Here is a 16,732-nt window from a genome sequence, read left to right on the forward strand (position 1 = left end):
AATACATTTGGAAAGGGTGTAACAGAATTTTCATAAATTTTTCACCATTTTACTAAAATTGTCCAGAATTGAATGCTCATTTTTATCGAAATAATTATTTTGGGTTTTTTCTCTATGACCCGTACAGTTTTTGGTGCTCTATCATCCGATTCTGTTTTTTTTCAGATGCATATATTCATTAAATCGTGATAAAAAAACTCTTTGCAGGGTAATCAAACAACCGCAGGGGGATAGTAGCCCTGTAAGCGATACATAAATCTAAACAATGATTGACGAATGAAGGGGGGGAAATGATTTTAATGTCCAAAAACAAAAAAACACCACTAGTATCCATTTACGTTCTTCCTTTATTAATCTTCCTGTTTCCTCGATTTTTTGTGTCACTAAATTACAGCCTATTCTTAATTATTTTCAAAAATTTGTCACATTTTCATTTCTATTTACACGTTTAAAATTACCGCCGCCTTCCCGTATTCGTCCCAAGCGCGAGCACGCGCGCGCGTATTTGTGTGTGTGTGTGTGTGTGCATTTATTTATTTTCCCTTCTTTTTACTCTCTTTATCTCTGGCCCTCTCTTTATCTCTCTCTCTCTCTCTCTCCCCCCTCTTCTTTTTCTCGCAATTTTTCCCTTGTTTTAATGCAATTGTTGCACGCCTGTACCACACGCATACATTCAGCAATTCGTAACCCACCTATGTGTGCGTGTAGGTATGCGGGCTAAATATACCTCATGCTTATATAAATATTTCTATATATGTGTGTGTGTGGCTGTGTGGAAATAAGAGAAAGGGTGGTGAGGAAAAGGTAGGTATTGAGGGGTATTAAAGAGGAGGGAGGGTCAGGGTACATGCAATTCGCGTTGCAAGGGTTCAATTGTTTGTTTGTTTTTTATGTGTGCTACTGCAAGGGAAGCGAGGCTGTTTGACAAACCCCCCACACACACACACACGTACATACGCACACACACACACACACACACACACACACAGATACACTATCCTTGTTGCGCCGGTCTATGCTATCCACTTTTCCCGTTTTCTCCTTTGGACAACAATAGCAATGGAGTGGTGGAGGGGGGAAGGGTGCTAGTTGGGGTTGGGGGAAGCTAAGTCGTGTGTTCGTGTGGATCTCGCTCACAAACGGCAGTTTTGCAGTCCCCTCCCCCCCCCCCCCCCTCTGCCTCTGTGCCAATGTTGGACAACATTTGTTGGCTGCTTTACCCTAACTTCACCCACTCCGTTTGGCATCCATCGATCTTGCATACAGCTAGGTGTCGGGAAATCGTGCTCCACTTCGTTCGTTCTGTCTTCTTCTTCTTCTTCGTCTTTTTCATTATAACGACATCCCTAATACTACCCTTTTCTATACATACAGGCGCGGGGAAAGTCCGAGGACGAAACAGGGCCATGTAGATGGTTTGCTTGGCTTCTCAACATGGCTTAACACAAAACAACACACCTTAACGCCCTTTGGTAACAGACAGGGAGACAGTGAGGGAGACAGAGAGACAGAGAGAGAGAGGCGATAAAGAGAGCGCGAGAGAGCTATAATACCTATACATAAAATGGCATAAACTACACATACACAAAGGGGGGGCCGCCGGGGGAGGTTGTTGTAGGGGTTGGGGACGATGGAAGGATGCGGGTGTCACAATAATGTCACTTTTTTGTTTGTTCGTTTTGTTTTAGTTTACTTCCTCTCTCTCTCTCTCTCTCTCTCTCTCTCTCTCTCTCTCTCTCTCTCTCTCTCTCTCTCTCTCTCTCTCTCTCTCTCTCTCTCTCTCTCTCTCTCTACTACTACTACTACTACTACTAGGGTTGTCGCCTTTGCCTAATTCTTTGCCTTATTTTTTTGTTTGTTTACCTTTCCCCACCCAATCAGACCAAAAGGTTTAAATTCGCCCGTTTGGCTTTGCCCTCCTTCGAAAGGCAAAAACAAATGCCGACACACCCCCATTCCCTCGTGCCTGTGCAGAAAATGCAAACGCCCAATCCCTCCCCCCCCCCCCCCCCCCACACACACACACACTTTGTCGTGCCACTGTGGGCGCGGGTTGCATTACTTTACAGTTCGATAATACCTGCAAAGAGTAGCGAGTAGATGGGTCTGTGGTGGTGCTGGCGGTCTTTGTCGTTTGAAAACGAGACAAAGGAAAAACAAAAACAATACAAAGGGGGGGCCGTCGCAAACCATCGGGACACACCCGGTTTGCAGGGTGGGGAGGGGTGGGGCATGGTGGCACAGACCGTTTTTTTGTTATCGTCATACAATACATATTTATATATATATATATATACTTGTTTGTTTGGATCCCATTTTACCAATTATTTGTTTCCATGTGTGTGTGTGTGTGTCTTTTTTTTCTACGGTAGCTTTGCTTCGCTTACTCGTACCGAACGGGTTTTTTTGTTAGTTTGTCTGTTCACTAGGGCGCCTGCGGGACCGACGACCAGCGGAGAGTTTCTTCGTTCCTAAGTAAGCGAAATCAGGAATACAATCATGTTCATGTGTGACGCAAAGTGGGGGGTTGGGGGAGGATTCTGTGTTCTCTCCCCCTCCCCCCCCTCACTGCTACGTATTCGCTTGGCGTGTGTGTGTGTTTTTTTAATTTAATTTCTCTCTTTCTCTCCTTCTTCCTGCTTCACAATCGAAATGTCTACTTTCATTAGTTTTGTTTTGTCACCTTTTCCTGTTCCTTCCATTCGAGGGTAGTAGTAAAAGGAGGAAGTAGTACACATATTTTTTTTCTTCATCTCTTTCTTTCTTTCGCACACACTCTCTCTCTCTCTTTCTCGCTTGCAAATTCTATAGTATCTTTAGTTTTATATATACTTTCATCTATTTCCTTCCATTCCTAAAATGTTTTGACGACAGTCTTAAAAGCTCGAATCACCATATCTTTTCCATTGTTTTTTTTTCTTCTTCTTCTGCTGCTGCTTCATATTCGTTTTACACTGTTGAATAGGGTATAAACATCCTATTTTCTAATACCGTTGTTTTTTTTGTGTTTTGTTGTTGCTGTGTTGTTGCTTAGTTTCCAGTAGAGTGTTTCTGTTTTCCTTACTTTCCCCTTTTGTTTCCTGTTTGCAAACTGCTAGTTGTATTTTGTTTTTTTTTTGTTTTTTTTTTGTTTGTTTGTTTTTGTTCATTAAATTCTACACATCCTTGTAACTTTATGCCATGTTTTTAGCCTGCCAACCACCCGCTCGCTACTACTATTACTATCGCTGCTTGCCCTCTCTAATGCGGCCGTGTTTTTTTTTACTTGCTTGCAAATTATTACCTCAGTTCCTTGGTTTTTTTTCTGTGTTAACAATTTATTCTCTTGCTCTCTCTCTCTCTCTCTCTCTCTCTCTCTCTCTATTTTTTCTCTCTTTTTACAGCACGCTTCCATCAATACACAAACACACACGCACACACGCACACACATACACATATCCTTACAGCACACATTCATAGGTATTTGGCGCCTGTGGTTTTGGCGTTGCACCCCGCATCAAAGGGTCATCGCCCCCGAACCGTGTCCTCGCTCCGGGGGGGTCCGGACTAATAATGAGTATTTTGTAGCTATTCGGGCGGGTTCGGAAGGGTTCGGGCGCGGGTTCTGCCCCGCTCGTTTCTCTCTGGTGCTGGGCTGTGCTGTGCGGTGTAGCACGGTGTGGCGGTCCTCCCTCCCCTTTTGGTCTTACAACAACAACAACAACAAGAGAGAGCGAAAAAACAAACCTTCCAATCCAAACCAAACATTGCAAGGAAGAGTTTTGCGATGCTTTCCCCCAAAAGCACTGTGAGGAGAGGGGAGGGGGGGGGAGGGGGGGGGAGGGGGGGGGGGGGCAAGCAGGCGCGTTTGGGCTGCTGCGACGACCGTGCACTACATAAATATATCATCTACACTTAATGCGCAAACTATTCACTAACGATAAATCTAGCACAAGGTAAAGAAAGATTCAAATAGAATTTAAAAAAAAAAAACATAATATAAACGTAGATCTAACATTGCAGCCCGCTTCACTTGCTTTTTTTTTTGTACATGGAGTTTGACAGTTCAGGAGGCTGAAATCATGTCAACACTCCAATACAAAACCACACACACACACACACAAAACTAGCCTTTTCAGTCTAGATTAATTCTGCCTAGAAAGCTAGAATAAGATTCGAGTACCTGCTCGAAAAAATGGCAAAACAAAATCGTCGTGTTTTTTGCATTCTTCCCAGGGTGCATTCAAGAGATCAGGTAGGACGATGTTGTTGTATCGCAACAAAACTGGCTGTTGAGTCGTTCAGCGTTTGATTGAGCTTACAATTAGCAGTATTTCACGTGTTTGTATAATACATACAAATCAACCTTCTAACACTACACTGTTGTACGTTGCAATCAGCTGACAGACTGTAAATTTCAGCCTACGAGCTTAAAAGGGAAAGGGGCCCCTGTGTCGGGACTTGATGCAAGTCGATAGGGTGTGTTGGGGGGGGGGATGCGCTATATAATACCTTTGCTCGTCTTCTATCTCTCTCTCTCTCTCTCTCTCTCTTCTCGGCAGACCGGAAGAGCTAAGCGACAGACAGCAGCTTACAAACTAAACCGGAAGCGAAGCAGCCTTACACAAAAGGGGAAGGAGCGTGGATGGCGGCGTTTTGTGGCGGTGGTTTACGTTTGGTGGAGTAGGTTGGACACTTAATATGCAAAATAAATTACAAAACCACAAAACATTGCGCTTAAAGCCGATTAGGGAGGGAATGGGTGCCTAAAACCACGTGTGTAAGCCTAACAGCCTAACTTTCGTGTGTGTGTAAGGGGCGAACGTTGCCCCTGTTTTTTTTTTTGTGCGTACCCGTTGTGCGCCTCGTTCAAGCGCTTCCTGGTGTTCAAGCGCTCAACAAAACAAAACTATAACCCTAAAAACCCCGAGCGTCTGCGACTAAAAACAGCCGAAAGCTGTACTGTGATGGGCGGCATGTTACATTCATCTCTCTATGCTGTGTGTGTGAGTGTGTGTGTGTGTGTGTTTAGAGTGTGGACGACGCTGAGGCCCTAGGTTAGAGACAACCACATGGGGCGGGAAACGGTTAATGGAAAACAGAACAACAGAAAATCGGACGGACTTCTCCCCAAACAGAGACAGAGGGAGAGACAGAGAGAGAAAGAGATAGAGAGACAGAGAGACAGCGAGTGGATAGCGAGGATTTGTCATTCGAGCCACATTACTACACACACACACATACACACGCATCCCCATTTTGGGGATTTGCCTCTCTTCCGCTTGCAGCCATTATTACGCAACTAGACAGTGAACAGACACACAGGACACGCACATCCACCCACACACCCACGCACAGAGATACAGGGGGTTGCTGCAGGTTTTTGGCCCAAACGTCCTGCCGACCTAAACCTCGCCAGCGGGACCGTCATCGTCGGTGGCGTCTCTTCGCTTGCGCTTGCGCGACTGGTTCACCTTCTTCTTGGTGAAGCGCACGTTGAACGGGTCCTCGAGCAGCTCCGGATAGCGGTCGATGTCGTGCACGTACTCGCCCTCGTACAGGTTCGCGTACCCGTTCTTGATGATCTCCTCCATCTCCTGCGCGTTCCACTCGTAGCTCGAGATGAGCCCGCTGCGCAGCAGCTCCTTCTCCCGGTGCCACGCCTTCCGCACCGCCTGCAGCTTCGCGTGATGCATCAGCCGCTGGCGCTCCTTCGCCGACGTCGTGCCGTACTTCAGGTTGATGATCGCGTTCGTCGTGTGTATCTTCACGTCCTGGTGGGCGGACGGTTTCGCCCCACCGCCGGGCGACCGGTCCGCGCCGGGACCGCCCGGGCCGCCCGACCCGCCCGCCGACACCGGATCGTGGAAGGTGGTGTTGACCTGGCCCTGCAGCCGCTTCAGCTGCTGCCGGTCCTCGGCCGCCCGCCACGAGTCCTCCTTCACGAAGAAGAACGCGTCCTGCAGCGAGTTGTGCACGACGAACGTGAACGGCAGCAGCCGGGTGCGGTTAAACACGGACGTGTACACGTCCCGGTAGATCGGGTTCGCGGCCGGCACGCTCGACACGATTGCGTACCCACCCTCGGGCTCATCGGCGACGACGCGCGACACGATGATACCGTGCCCGAACGGTGGATCCGAGCCGGAGCCGAGCCGGAACGGCCCAATCGCGAGCGGGTCCGACTTGAGGCTGGAGCCGAAGAAGCTGTCCGGCAGCTGGAGCAGGTCCTGGCGCGTGCGCACCGACCGCTCCATCAGGTGGGCCATGAAGCCGGACCCGATGTTGATGCCGCCCGAGCCGCCCCGCTCCTCGTACTGCCGGCGCAGCACGTTCGGCGAGGCGAGCGCATTCTCCAGCCAGCTGCGCTGCTGGTAGAACCGGCTCGCGATCGACGCCTGCGGTATCATGTTGTCCAGATCGTACCCCATCAGCTGCAGCCAGTCGAGATGGTCGCGCGGGTGGTCCTGCAGCTGCCGGGGCGGATTGATCGGATCGTTCCCGTTGTACCGGTACAGGTGCAGCTTGGTCGGCTTGCGGATGCGCTGGTCCACGTGCTCCCAGTGCGGCGTCATCCACTGCCCGATCAGCGGATCGTACACCTTCCCGTCCGGCATGTGCACGAGCGAGGTGACCTGGAGGGACGGGTAAGCAAAACAAAAAATAAATAAAATTAGATAACATCCAACTGATCAGTCCCGACCAGGGCTGCAACATGTCATGAGCATCACGACATTTTCGCCAACGAAAACAATGAACAATGTCCGTGGTAGCTTGATGCTCATCGCTGATACTCAATAAAAGTGCGCCATGACTAGTGTTGGGTTTCATGAAACTTTCGTTGAGATTCATTCATATGAATTTTCAGCGAAGAGTGATTCGAATCTCGAATCGACTCTTCAAAGATTCATGAACCTCAAAAGATTCCTTAATCTCCAAGGATTCATGAATCTCGAATCATTCGTGAGTCTCGAAAGATTCCTTAATCTCCAAGGATTAATGAATCTGGAATGATTCATAAATCTCCCATGACTCATGAATCTCTAAAGATAAATGAATCTTCAAGGATTAAATTCATTAAAATTCATATTCTCATTCCAGGGATTCATGATGTTTTTAGAGATGTATGATTTTCAAAACATTCTATTGGCGCGATCCCACCTAACAACATGCCCGCCGTGGTTTTAAGCCATGGGCCATCTCCCCGTAGCAAAACAAACTATTCGGCTGCTTGGCAAGTAAGAAGTCTCGAATGCCTGTATAGGCTGTACGTAGGACTACGTAGGTTGCCATACCAAGAAGAAGAATAATGAGAAGATCAAGCTCTATGCATATTAGGAGATGTATGAATCCATAGAGATTCGTGAATCTTTCGAGATGTATGAATCCCTAGAGATTCGTGAATCTTTCGGGATTCATTTATCTTTGAAGATTTATTGATCTTTGCAGCCGAAATTCAGATTGCAAAAAATCATACATATTCATGAACCTGAATCAGATTGACATGCCCAACACTAGTCATGACATGCCGAACACGACATGCGACTGCTTGAGTCAACCGCGATACTCTGACTGACAAGCTGAGCTTAATGCCGCCATAACCACAATCATGACTTTTTTTCTGGCTGTGAACAGTGCTGTCTAATGCCACTAGTTTCAGTCACCAACACTCATGACTGAAATGAAGCTCAAGTCAACTAACGTACACAACTGAGATGATCAGAGGTGAGACTCAACCAGTTGGTGGTCTAATCACATGCTTGGTGACATTTTAATTAGCACCCAACTCTTGGTCACTCACTTGGTCACGACATTTTCTGTCGCTGATCATCACGACATTCTTGGAATATACTTGACGTGGACTCAAGCAAAAAAAAAATGAGCATGCTTTCTCCCTCTCTCTATTTTGATTATCTGTCGGGGCAAACAAAGCGAGAAAAGAAGCTCATTATGGTTCTTGGCACCACTCGCAAGCACCCCATATCTTCCATGTCCATCGCGATGATCACCGACTGAAAATGTCGCGACCAAGTGACTGACCAAGAGTAGGTTGCATAAAATGTCGCCAAGCATGTGATGATCGTTTGAGTCTCACTACTCACAGTAGAGCTCGTAACGCTCACATGGATTTTGTTTCAGCGGGAATTTGTCATGTCTCATGACTATGTCAGTGACATTTTGCAACTGATCGCAGTAAAAAAAAATCATGACATAATGACTGACCAAGCGATGGTTGCAAAAATGTCACGAAGCATGCATTGGTCACACCAATCGTTTTGAGTATCACCTTTGATTATCACAATTGAGTATGTGACCATGATATGGATTTTGTTTCACTCGTGCTGCATTCTTACCTGATCCAGTATACCGCCACAGAAATCGATCGGCATGTAGAGGTACGGGTTCGAGTCGTACACGATGTGGCCGTACGGGGAGCGCATTATCTCCCGGATGCCCTCGCCGTACTGGTTGAAGATCATGACCGGCGTGCCGCACTGGTCGGTCGCGATGTAGTACCGGTACCGGTACACCTGCGCGTAGATCAGCGACCCGCGGTCGTCGTACGTGAGCGACATCAGCTTGCCGTCGCGCGGCGAATAGATGTGGCTAATCTCGCTGTGCCGGCGCTGGTTCGTGTAGAAGAACTGCGTCACATTGCCAAAGTTGTCCTTGCGCGTGATCAGCCGATTGAGATGGTCGTAGAAGTAGCGTATGTCGAACCGGCCCCGCTTGGTCGCCCGTATCAGCAGCCCCTTCGCGTTGTAGTGGAAGCGCTCCTCGCGCGCATTCTGCGCGACCAGCCCGCGCGGCTCGTACTTGTACTGCCCCTCGCCGAACTTCACTATCCGGTCCTGCGCGTTGTACTCCATCGGGATCGTGTTGCCGCGGTACGTGAGCGACAGCATGTTGCCGTTGTCGTCGTACCGGAAGCCCCACGGTTCCTGGGCCTCCACGCCGACCAGCTGCCCGTCGCAGTCCCACGTAAAGTTCTTCACGTTCGTGTACGTGTTCACGCCGACGTTGCGCGTGTACGTGCGCGTCTGCACGATGCGGCCGTGCAGATCGTGCGCAAACTCCATGCGGAACACCTCCATCCGGTGGATGGTGAGCGTCAGCTGCATCAGCAGAAACCGCCCATTGACCGTGCGCATGAACGTGCCGGTCCGGTCGCTGACCGTCGTCGCATTGATCTGCCGGTCGCCGCCCCGCATCACCTCGAACTGACCGATCGTGGCGAGCCGGCCCGTCCGCTCGTCGTACCCGAACGATTGCTGGGGCAGATTCTGTCCGCCGATGCGGCCACCGATCGAGGCGAGCCGGAAGTGGTCGTCGTACTCGTAGTTAAACTTCACGTTCGACAGGCCGCTGCGGGCGGAAAAGTCGATCCGCTCCTCGAGCAGCAGCTCGCCGACACAGTCAAAGTCCCACCGGAACTCCAGGTCGCGCTCGGTGTGGATGATCGCCATCGGCAGCTCGCAGGCGGGCGCCCCGCTCTGGTACAGGAACTCGTCCCGCCCGTCCCCGTGCACGATCTCCGAGATGCGGTCCTCGTCGTCGTACCGGTAGACGATGCGGGCCCCATCGCCCGGGAACACCGTCTGCAGCAGCACGCCACTGTGCGAGTAGTGCTGCAGGTAGGAGCGCGAGCTGCCCGGCGGGTTGTACGTGAAGCGCAGGAAGCCGATCGACGGCTGCAGGCTGAACGTGTGCTTGGTGCCGCTCGGCAGCACTATCTCCCGCAGGCCCCCGTTCCGGTCGTACACCAGCTTGTACTTGCGCTGGCTGCCGAGCGAGATCATCTCGAGCAGGTTGCCCTCGTTGTAGCTGTACGAGACGATGCCGTCCTGCAGGCTGCTCACCTCCGCCAGCCGGCCCTGCCGGTCGTAGTTGTACTTCAGCTCGGACGGGCCCCACTGCCAGCCCTCGATCCGGTTGAACCGATCGTACGTGATGTTGAGCGGGTAGTAGACGTCGCCGGCGCCGGGCGAAAACATTGTCGGCAGGCCGGACTGGTCGTACGACACCACCAGTATGACCTCGTTGTCCCGGTCGCGCAAAATTTCCCGCTGCGCGATCGGATCGTACTCGATGCGCAGCTTCTTGCCATCGTTCACGAAGATGTCGCGGCAGAGCATCTTCTCGCCCTTGGGGCCACCGCTGACGGAGGCTGCTGATGCTGCTGCTGCTCCACGGCCGTGGTGCTGCTGCTGTTGCTGCTGCTGCTCGGTCCCTCCCCCATTGCAGCCCATCGCGGACAGGGCGTAGCTGGAGTACAGGTCGTTAGCCGCCCGGTCGCCCACGTGCAGCGACTGGTGGGACCACATCGGCAGCATCTCCGCCTCGGTCGGCAGGAACCGCTCCAGCCACGGGTGGGTCGCAACCGCGGACGCCTCCAGCCGTATGCCGGCCGGCAGCGACAGCGACACCGTCTGGTTGATCGAGCCGATGCGCCCGACCGTTTCCTTGCCGCCGCGCGCTATCGACACCGTCTGGATGCCGCCGGTAATCGAGTACTCGGTCGGCTTGGAGGCGCCGCGCGCCCCAAACGCCGACCGGATGCTGCTCTGCACCGACACGAGCAGATCCTCCTGCTTCGGCTTGGTCGAGCGGTCGTCGAACAGCGTGTGCACGTGCACGATCTCGCCGCTCGGCGCTATCACCTTCACGCACCGGCCAAAGTCGTCGTACTGGTAGATGAAGCTTTCCTGGCCCTCGGTGCGGCTGATCAGCAGCCCACTGTTGGACTCGTAGTCGAGTAGCACCTCCACCTTGCGGCCCCCGCCCGACCGGGCGCTCACCTTCGTCAGCAGCCCGCTCGGCGAGATCTTCAGCTCGGTCTTGTAGTCCTGCCCGTTCTCGATCGAGCTGACCACGTTGCTGTAGTCGCGCAGGAACTGGATCTTGTTACCGGAGCTGTCCGTCACGGTCGACAGCTTGCCGAAGCTGGTGTTCTTCGAGTAGAGGAAGGAGTAGCGCGACTTGCCGGTGGACAGGTCGCGCGTCGCGATGTGCTGCCCGTACCGGTTGAACACGTACAGCTCGTTCAGCGGCGTGTACGGTATCTGGAACTCGCCGTTGCTGTCGTGCTGGGGCAGATAGTGCTCCAGGGCGAAGATTCGCAGCGAACCTGAGCGGTGGAAGGGAAAGATGAGATTAGATTTTTGACGTTTGCCAACACAATTCCTACACCGTTGCGGCTCTCACCTTGATCGGCCACATTAATCACACCGTCCTGGGCGACCGCAATGGCCGAGATCGACTGGAAGCGAATGTTGGAGGACAGGATCGTTTCTCCGGCGGCACCGCTATTGCTGGCCGTACCGAACGCGGACGCCGTGTCGGGGTACTCCTTCCGCCCGCTGGCCGTATCGTTCGCGTGCTGGCACACACAGAACGGACCGCCGCTACCGTCCGGCCCGACCGCTCCCCGGTCCGTGCTGGAGGGGCTCTGGCCGCCGTTCGTGCCGTTCGCTGGCTTGCGTCGGGAGTAGTTGAGCGTTTTACCCTGACAGTCGCACTCTTGGCTGTTTTTGGGGAGAAGCGGGGTGAAAAGTGTGAAAAATTTGTGTGTTTGAGAAAACTGTACAAACTGTGCGGAATTCGCATCCCCCTCCACCATACTGGTTGTGGGAGCTCGTAATCGGACCTACCCGGATCTGATTCCTTGTTCGGAATCAATTCCGGAGCCGATTCCGATCATGGAATCGTTTCCAATTCTGAAGCTGATTCTGGACCCGATTTCCGAGACGATTCCTGAACTGATTCCGGAACCGTTTCCGGGGCCGATTCCGGAGCCGATTCCGGAGCCAATTCTAAAGTTGACTCCATAGCCGATTCTAGAGATGGGTCCAGAATCGATTCTGAAATCGGAATCGAATCCGGAATCGAATCCGAAATCGGAATCGGTTCCGGAATCGATTCCGATTTCGAAGTCCATTTTGATTTCAGAGCCAATTCCGATTCAAAAGCCGGTTTCGGAGCCGATTCCGATTCTCAATCCGATTCCGATTCCGGAGCCGATTTCTATTCCGGGGCCGGTTCCGGCATCGATTCCGAAAACTGATTCCGGGCCTACTATCCGTAATTCATTCCAGAAATCTTCCGAAATTCCGATTTCGAAATCCTTTCTGATTTCAGTATCAATTCCGATTTCGGAGCCGGTTTCGATTCTAGGAACCGGTCCCGATTCGAGATCTTCCCGGAGCCAATTTCGGAGTCGATTCCGGAGCCGATTTCGGAGCCGATTGCGGAATCGATTTCGGAAACTGATTCCGGACCTACTATACGGTATCGATTCCGACGAAAACTTCATTTTTTCCCATCACTACACCGTACCTTCCGTGGTCGATTTTGCCCGCAAACTGCTTCATGAAGCCGGTGGACGACTCGATCACCTTGATCGTGTTGATGCGCTTCGAGTTGGTGTCGGCCACGTACAGGTCGCCGTTCGGGCCGAACGCCATCGCCAGCACGGTGCCGAGCGGCTCCTCGGCCGGCGCCGTCCGGTTCATGCCGGCCAGATGGTCCTCGTTGCAGTGCAGCGGTATGCCGGCGATCACCTTCACCTTCATGTCGGACGTCAGCTTCAGCACCAGCCGGTCGTCCACGAAGTAGAGCGAACCGTCGAGCGGGTTCAGCGCGAGCGCCGTTGGCCACTGCAGCTGCACCTGCATCGCGCGGGCCGCCCCCCGGCACGGTACCGGGCTCCACCGGTTTTGGTGACCGTGGTGCCCGATCAGCGTGTGGATCGTACCCTTCGGATCGACCGCCCGTATGTTCGTCCCGTCCGCAATGTACATCGTGCGGTCCGCCGCTATCGCCAACCCTTTCGGATGGGACAGGCGTGCCTCGATGGCGGGCCCCCCGTCGCCACAGTTCTGCTCGTCGCCCGGTATGCACCGCTGGCCGCTGCCCACGATCACGTCGTAGTTCGACGATGGGTCCTCCACGTTCTCCAGCGACACGATCTTCAGTATCTTGTGCTTCTCCGAGTCGGAAATGTACAGCTGGCCGTCGGCGGGCGACACCGACAGATAGTACTGGTAGGAGACGCGCGTCGTGTCGAGCTGCAGGATCGTGAAGATGCTGCCGTTGGTCGTGATGCGCCGGATCAGGTTGAAGTCGCCCACGAACAGGCTGCCGTCCGGGCCGGACGCTAGCGCGACCGGCGTCAGCAGCTGGCCGCTCTTCGACAGCCCGTTGCAGTGGTCGCGGCACATCAGCGTGCGCTGCTGGCCGTCGCCCAGCACGCCCCGCACGATGCGCGGGAACTCCTTCAGGTGGATCGTCGCCCCGTCGCCCTTCTGCAGGATGCCCTCGTGGAAGTTGTAGTGGTGGTGTATGTCCAGCCCCCAGCCGCCAATGTCGGAGATGTCCACGTCGAAGCCCTGCAGCTTCACCGTGCGCGTCTCCCACACGATGCCGCGGCAGGTCGCGTGCTCGTACCCGATCGAGATGCGGGCCATCGCGATACCGTACACCTTCTGCTTGAACACGTTCCGCTTGTTCCAGGCGAAGATGTGCCGCAGGTTCGGGTCGGCCTCGTACGTTTTCACGTGCAGCGAGCCCTCGATCTGGACGCCGACGTGCACGTGCGTGAGCGTGTCCGGGATGCGGTCGTGCGTCAGCTGCATGCGCACGATCGACCGGTAGCCGGACGCTTGGGACGATTTGTACAGCAGGTGTATCTCCGACCCGGGTATCTTGAGCGACTCTTGCACGACCTGTGGATTTTTGGAGGGAGTGGGTTCATCAATCAATTCGATTTCCAAAAAAAAAAAAAAAAGGACGTCCATATGGCCGCTCGCTTCACGTTACCTGCGTTTCTGCGAAGATGAAATTTTTACCAGGAACCGAACCGATGCCATTCGGCATCCAGGTGCTGGTCAGATGGGGACTCAGCAGCTCGTGATCGTGCTCGAGACAGATGGCTATCGGCGAGGGATTATCCTCCAGAAAACGGTAGTGCGATGTGCTCAGGAAGCTGTACGCAAGGTTCGATGGGACCGATCTGTGTGGAGGGGTGGAGGCGAAAGAAACGATTAAAATAATAACCACACCAATGGGGCATAAGATAGGCCGGGTAACGTACATGAAGGAGATGTCATCGTGCTCATCATTATCGTTAATCTGCATCTGAACTGGCGGCAGGACGACAATCTGCGAAAAAGAAAAGGCAAAAATGCAGCAAATGGCTTAGCCCGGTTGCCTTCCAACACAGTCAAGAAATTTCCCCGGGGGGAGGAAGCGCTCCTTTCCCCGTCCCTGCTGCCCAACCTACTACCAAAACCAAACAACCGGTACTACGGGCTTATGTCTAGTATAGTCTAGCTTACTTGGTTCCAGGGTACAAATACTGTGCGTGTAAGCGGCCGGAACGGCGAACGCTGAAACTGGAGCGTCACGGCGCCACCTCCATTCACCAGCACGTCAAACCTGCGAAGAAAGCCACGATACGAAAGGAGTTGTTTGTATCAAACTATCCTGCTGTTCCGTCGCTGCTGGCAACCGGTTCTACTTACCATCCGCCCTGCCGGGTGAGCGTGAATCCAAAGCGCGAGTCCCGATCCACCGACACGCGTATGCCGATGATGCCAAGACCCTGCGGCGTCACCACCTGCCCGCGCATGACCGACACTCGGCTGAGCGTTCCGAACGCGCGTTATGGAAATGATTGTTTGTTTGTTTGTTTTTTTTCGGTTTTCCAATTTTACGATCGCATTCGATTGTTGTGGTATGACACACACACACACACACAAACAACATCCGCAAGCCAGCCGGCGCGCAGAGAGAAGAACGAAGAAGAGAACGGTCCATCAGTATGCGTTGATTTGACGCCAATGTACACAAATAAACGGATGGTAGGAAACAGAAATGAAAACATCCATATTAAAGGAATGAAGAAAATGAACTTAACCGTACGGAAAACAACTAAAAAACTAGGTTACGGAATGAGTGTAAAACATAACAACGTTGAGATAGAGAAAGAGAGAGAGAGAGAGAGAGCGAGAGATAAAGAGATGAACGATAGTTGGTTTTGGTAAATTGCGGGATAGTTTTTTTTTCTTCTTCTTTTTTTTTTGAATTCACGCAATAGAGAGTAGTTTTGAAGAATGATGGATAAATTAAGAAAGATAAATTCAGAAGAAAAACAAAAACAAACGTAACGCATAACGCAATAGACTCTGCCTTTCGTGACTCGCAGGTGGGTCAATTGGGGAAGGTTTAAATATTTAAATATTGAAAAGAAAACAAATTTAAAACATTCTTTCCTCGATAACATTCAAAACAAAGTGCACGACGTACGCGAGCATTATGGGGGAGGAAAGAAAAGGAGGGAAATAAAACAAAAATATATAGAACGATGAGCAATTCCACAGTTGGCAACTGGAACCGTAGAGTACAACGAAAAACAAAACAAACAAAAAAACAAAAAAAGAGAAAACCAATTAATAGTGGAACATTCTTAAACAGTGATGACAAGAGTAGAACAATGGAAACGACAACAAAAAAAAAAAAAGACTAAAAATATTATTTGCTAAAGTATATGAGTAGAAATACAGTAGCTAAAATATAGTATGTGTACTCTGTTAAGACATATGGTTTATATATAAATATGTTAGTGTACCTTCATTATATTGGCATCAGAAATTGGAACCCAAATAATAAAACAAATGAGCATACAACAACTTAAAACAGCAACATTCTAGCAATTGCAATGAAACAGCAAACACAATTGGAAGAAATTAGATTCCCAACATGGGCAAAACATACTGTGGACAGATTGAAATATATCGGTTAATATATCAAACTAGTTTTTTAGTGTTACGAAAAGCCATGAAAGGTTGAACTAAATTTTGCTAAATCGAATTTCATTATTTACGGTAATATTTGAAATGCAAAGCAAAATTGACAGAGCAGAAAAAGGGCTTACTGCAGACGGTAATTTTGTGACGTTATCCTTTACCGCTTTGGTGATGCAATCGTTACCCAGCAAACATTGGCCGGTAACGTTATAACGGTGAAGCGTTACCTTGGCGCTAAACAGTGTTCGCTAAAAGTAACGTTTTGTTGCTCGGAATGTTGCAACGGCATTTTTTAAACTTTAAATTGCATATGAAATTTAAACAAAGCAAAAATGCTGCTGCATTAAACAATTGCTAGAACCTTGCCCATTTTCCCCCTGGTACGGCGACGAGACCAAAATCATACATCGTAAAAAAAAAAAACAACTGCACTAGCTCAACAGTGTGTCTCTCAGCTATACGAGATTTATATATTAGCTACGGTTTTGTTTTTGTTTTTCCTCCTTTGAAATGCACATTAAAACTCAGAATTTAGACACATGAAAAGTAGCTGGCGCGCGCGCGTGGCGGTTATGACGGCATGACGGACCCTTCGAAAGATTGTACATTTACAGCCCCTCAGAGGTTTCAACATTGAATGTCACAGGCATGCAAAAATAAAGACAATAGTAAAACAGGAAAAAAACCAACGCAAAAAAATAAGGCCAAAGCACCCACACTGCACATGAAGTACGGGCGCTTTTTGGGCGATTTTTTGTTTGTTTTGCTTTGAGCAAACCCGTTTAACTTCGGCCCTCCCGCTACCCACTGCTTCGGCTCTGCTCTGCTTCTCATGCTCATAAACCACGCACACAATTGGCATACACTAATACATGGACATTCTAATATCTAATTCGGCGATGTTACGTCACGTTACGTTACGTAGCGGTGCGTTACACAACATATCC

At 50.8% G+C, this 16,732-nt stretch overlaps 1 protein-coding gene across 4 annotated transcripts in view; it reads right to left on the minus strand.

Annotated features, from left to right (window-relative positions):
• Positions 1 to 1,729: 1,729 nt before the first annotated feature.
• Positions 1,730 to 16,732, minus strand: part of LOC1271779 (teneurin-a) — a 37,439-nt gene continuing 22,436 nt past the window's right edge. For all 4 annotated transcript variants that reach the window (XM_061659261.1, XM_061659277.1, XM_061659271.1 and 1 more), the window contains 8 exons: positions 14,502 to 14,621; positions 14,316 to 14,415; positions 14,072 to 14,139; positions 13,798 to 13,990; positions 12,316 to 13,703; positions 11,185 to 11,504; positions 8,334 to 11,107; positions 1,730 to 6,614 (listed from right to left, as the gene is read on the minus strand). In XM_061659261.1, the coding sequence (XP_061515245.1) occupies positions 5,385 to 6,614; positions 8,334 to 11,107; positions 11,185 to 11,504; positions 12,316 to 13,703; positions 13,798 to 13,990; positions 14,072 to 14,139; positions 14,316 to 14,415; positions 14,502 to 14,621 (6,193 nt within the window). In that variant the 3' untranslated portion in view covers positions 1,730 to 5,384. The remainder of the gene's footprint in view (positions 6,615 to 8,333; positions 11,108 to 11,184; positions 11,505 to 12,315; positions 13,704 to 13,797; positions 13,991 to 14,071; positions 14,140 to 14,315; positions 14,416 to 14,501; positions 14,622 to 16,732) is intronic.

Source organism: Anopheles gambiae, chromosome X, assembly GCF_943734735.2.
Source record: "Anopheles gambiae chromosome X, idAnoGambNW_F1_1, whole genome shotgun sequence".
Taxonomy (NCBI): Eukaryota; Metazoa; Arthropoda; class Insecta; order Diptera; family Culicidae; genus Anopheles; species Anopheles gambiae.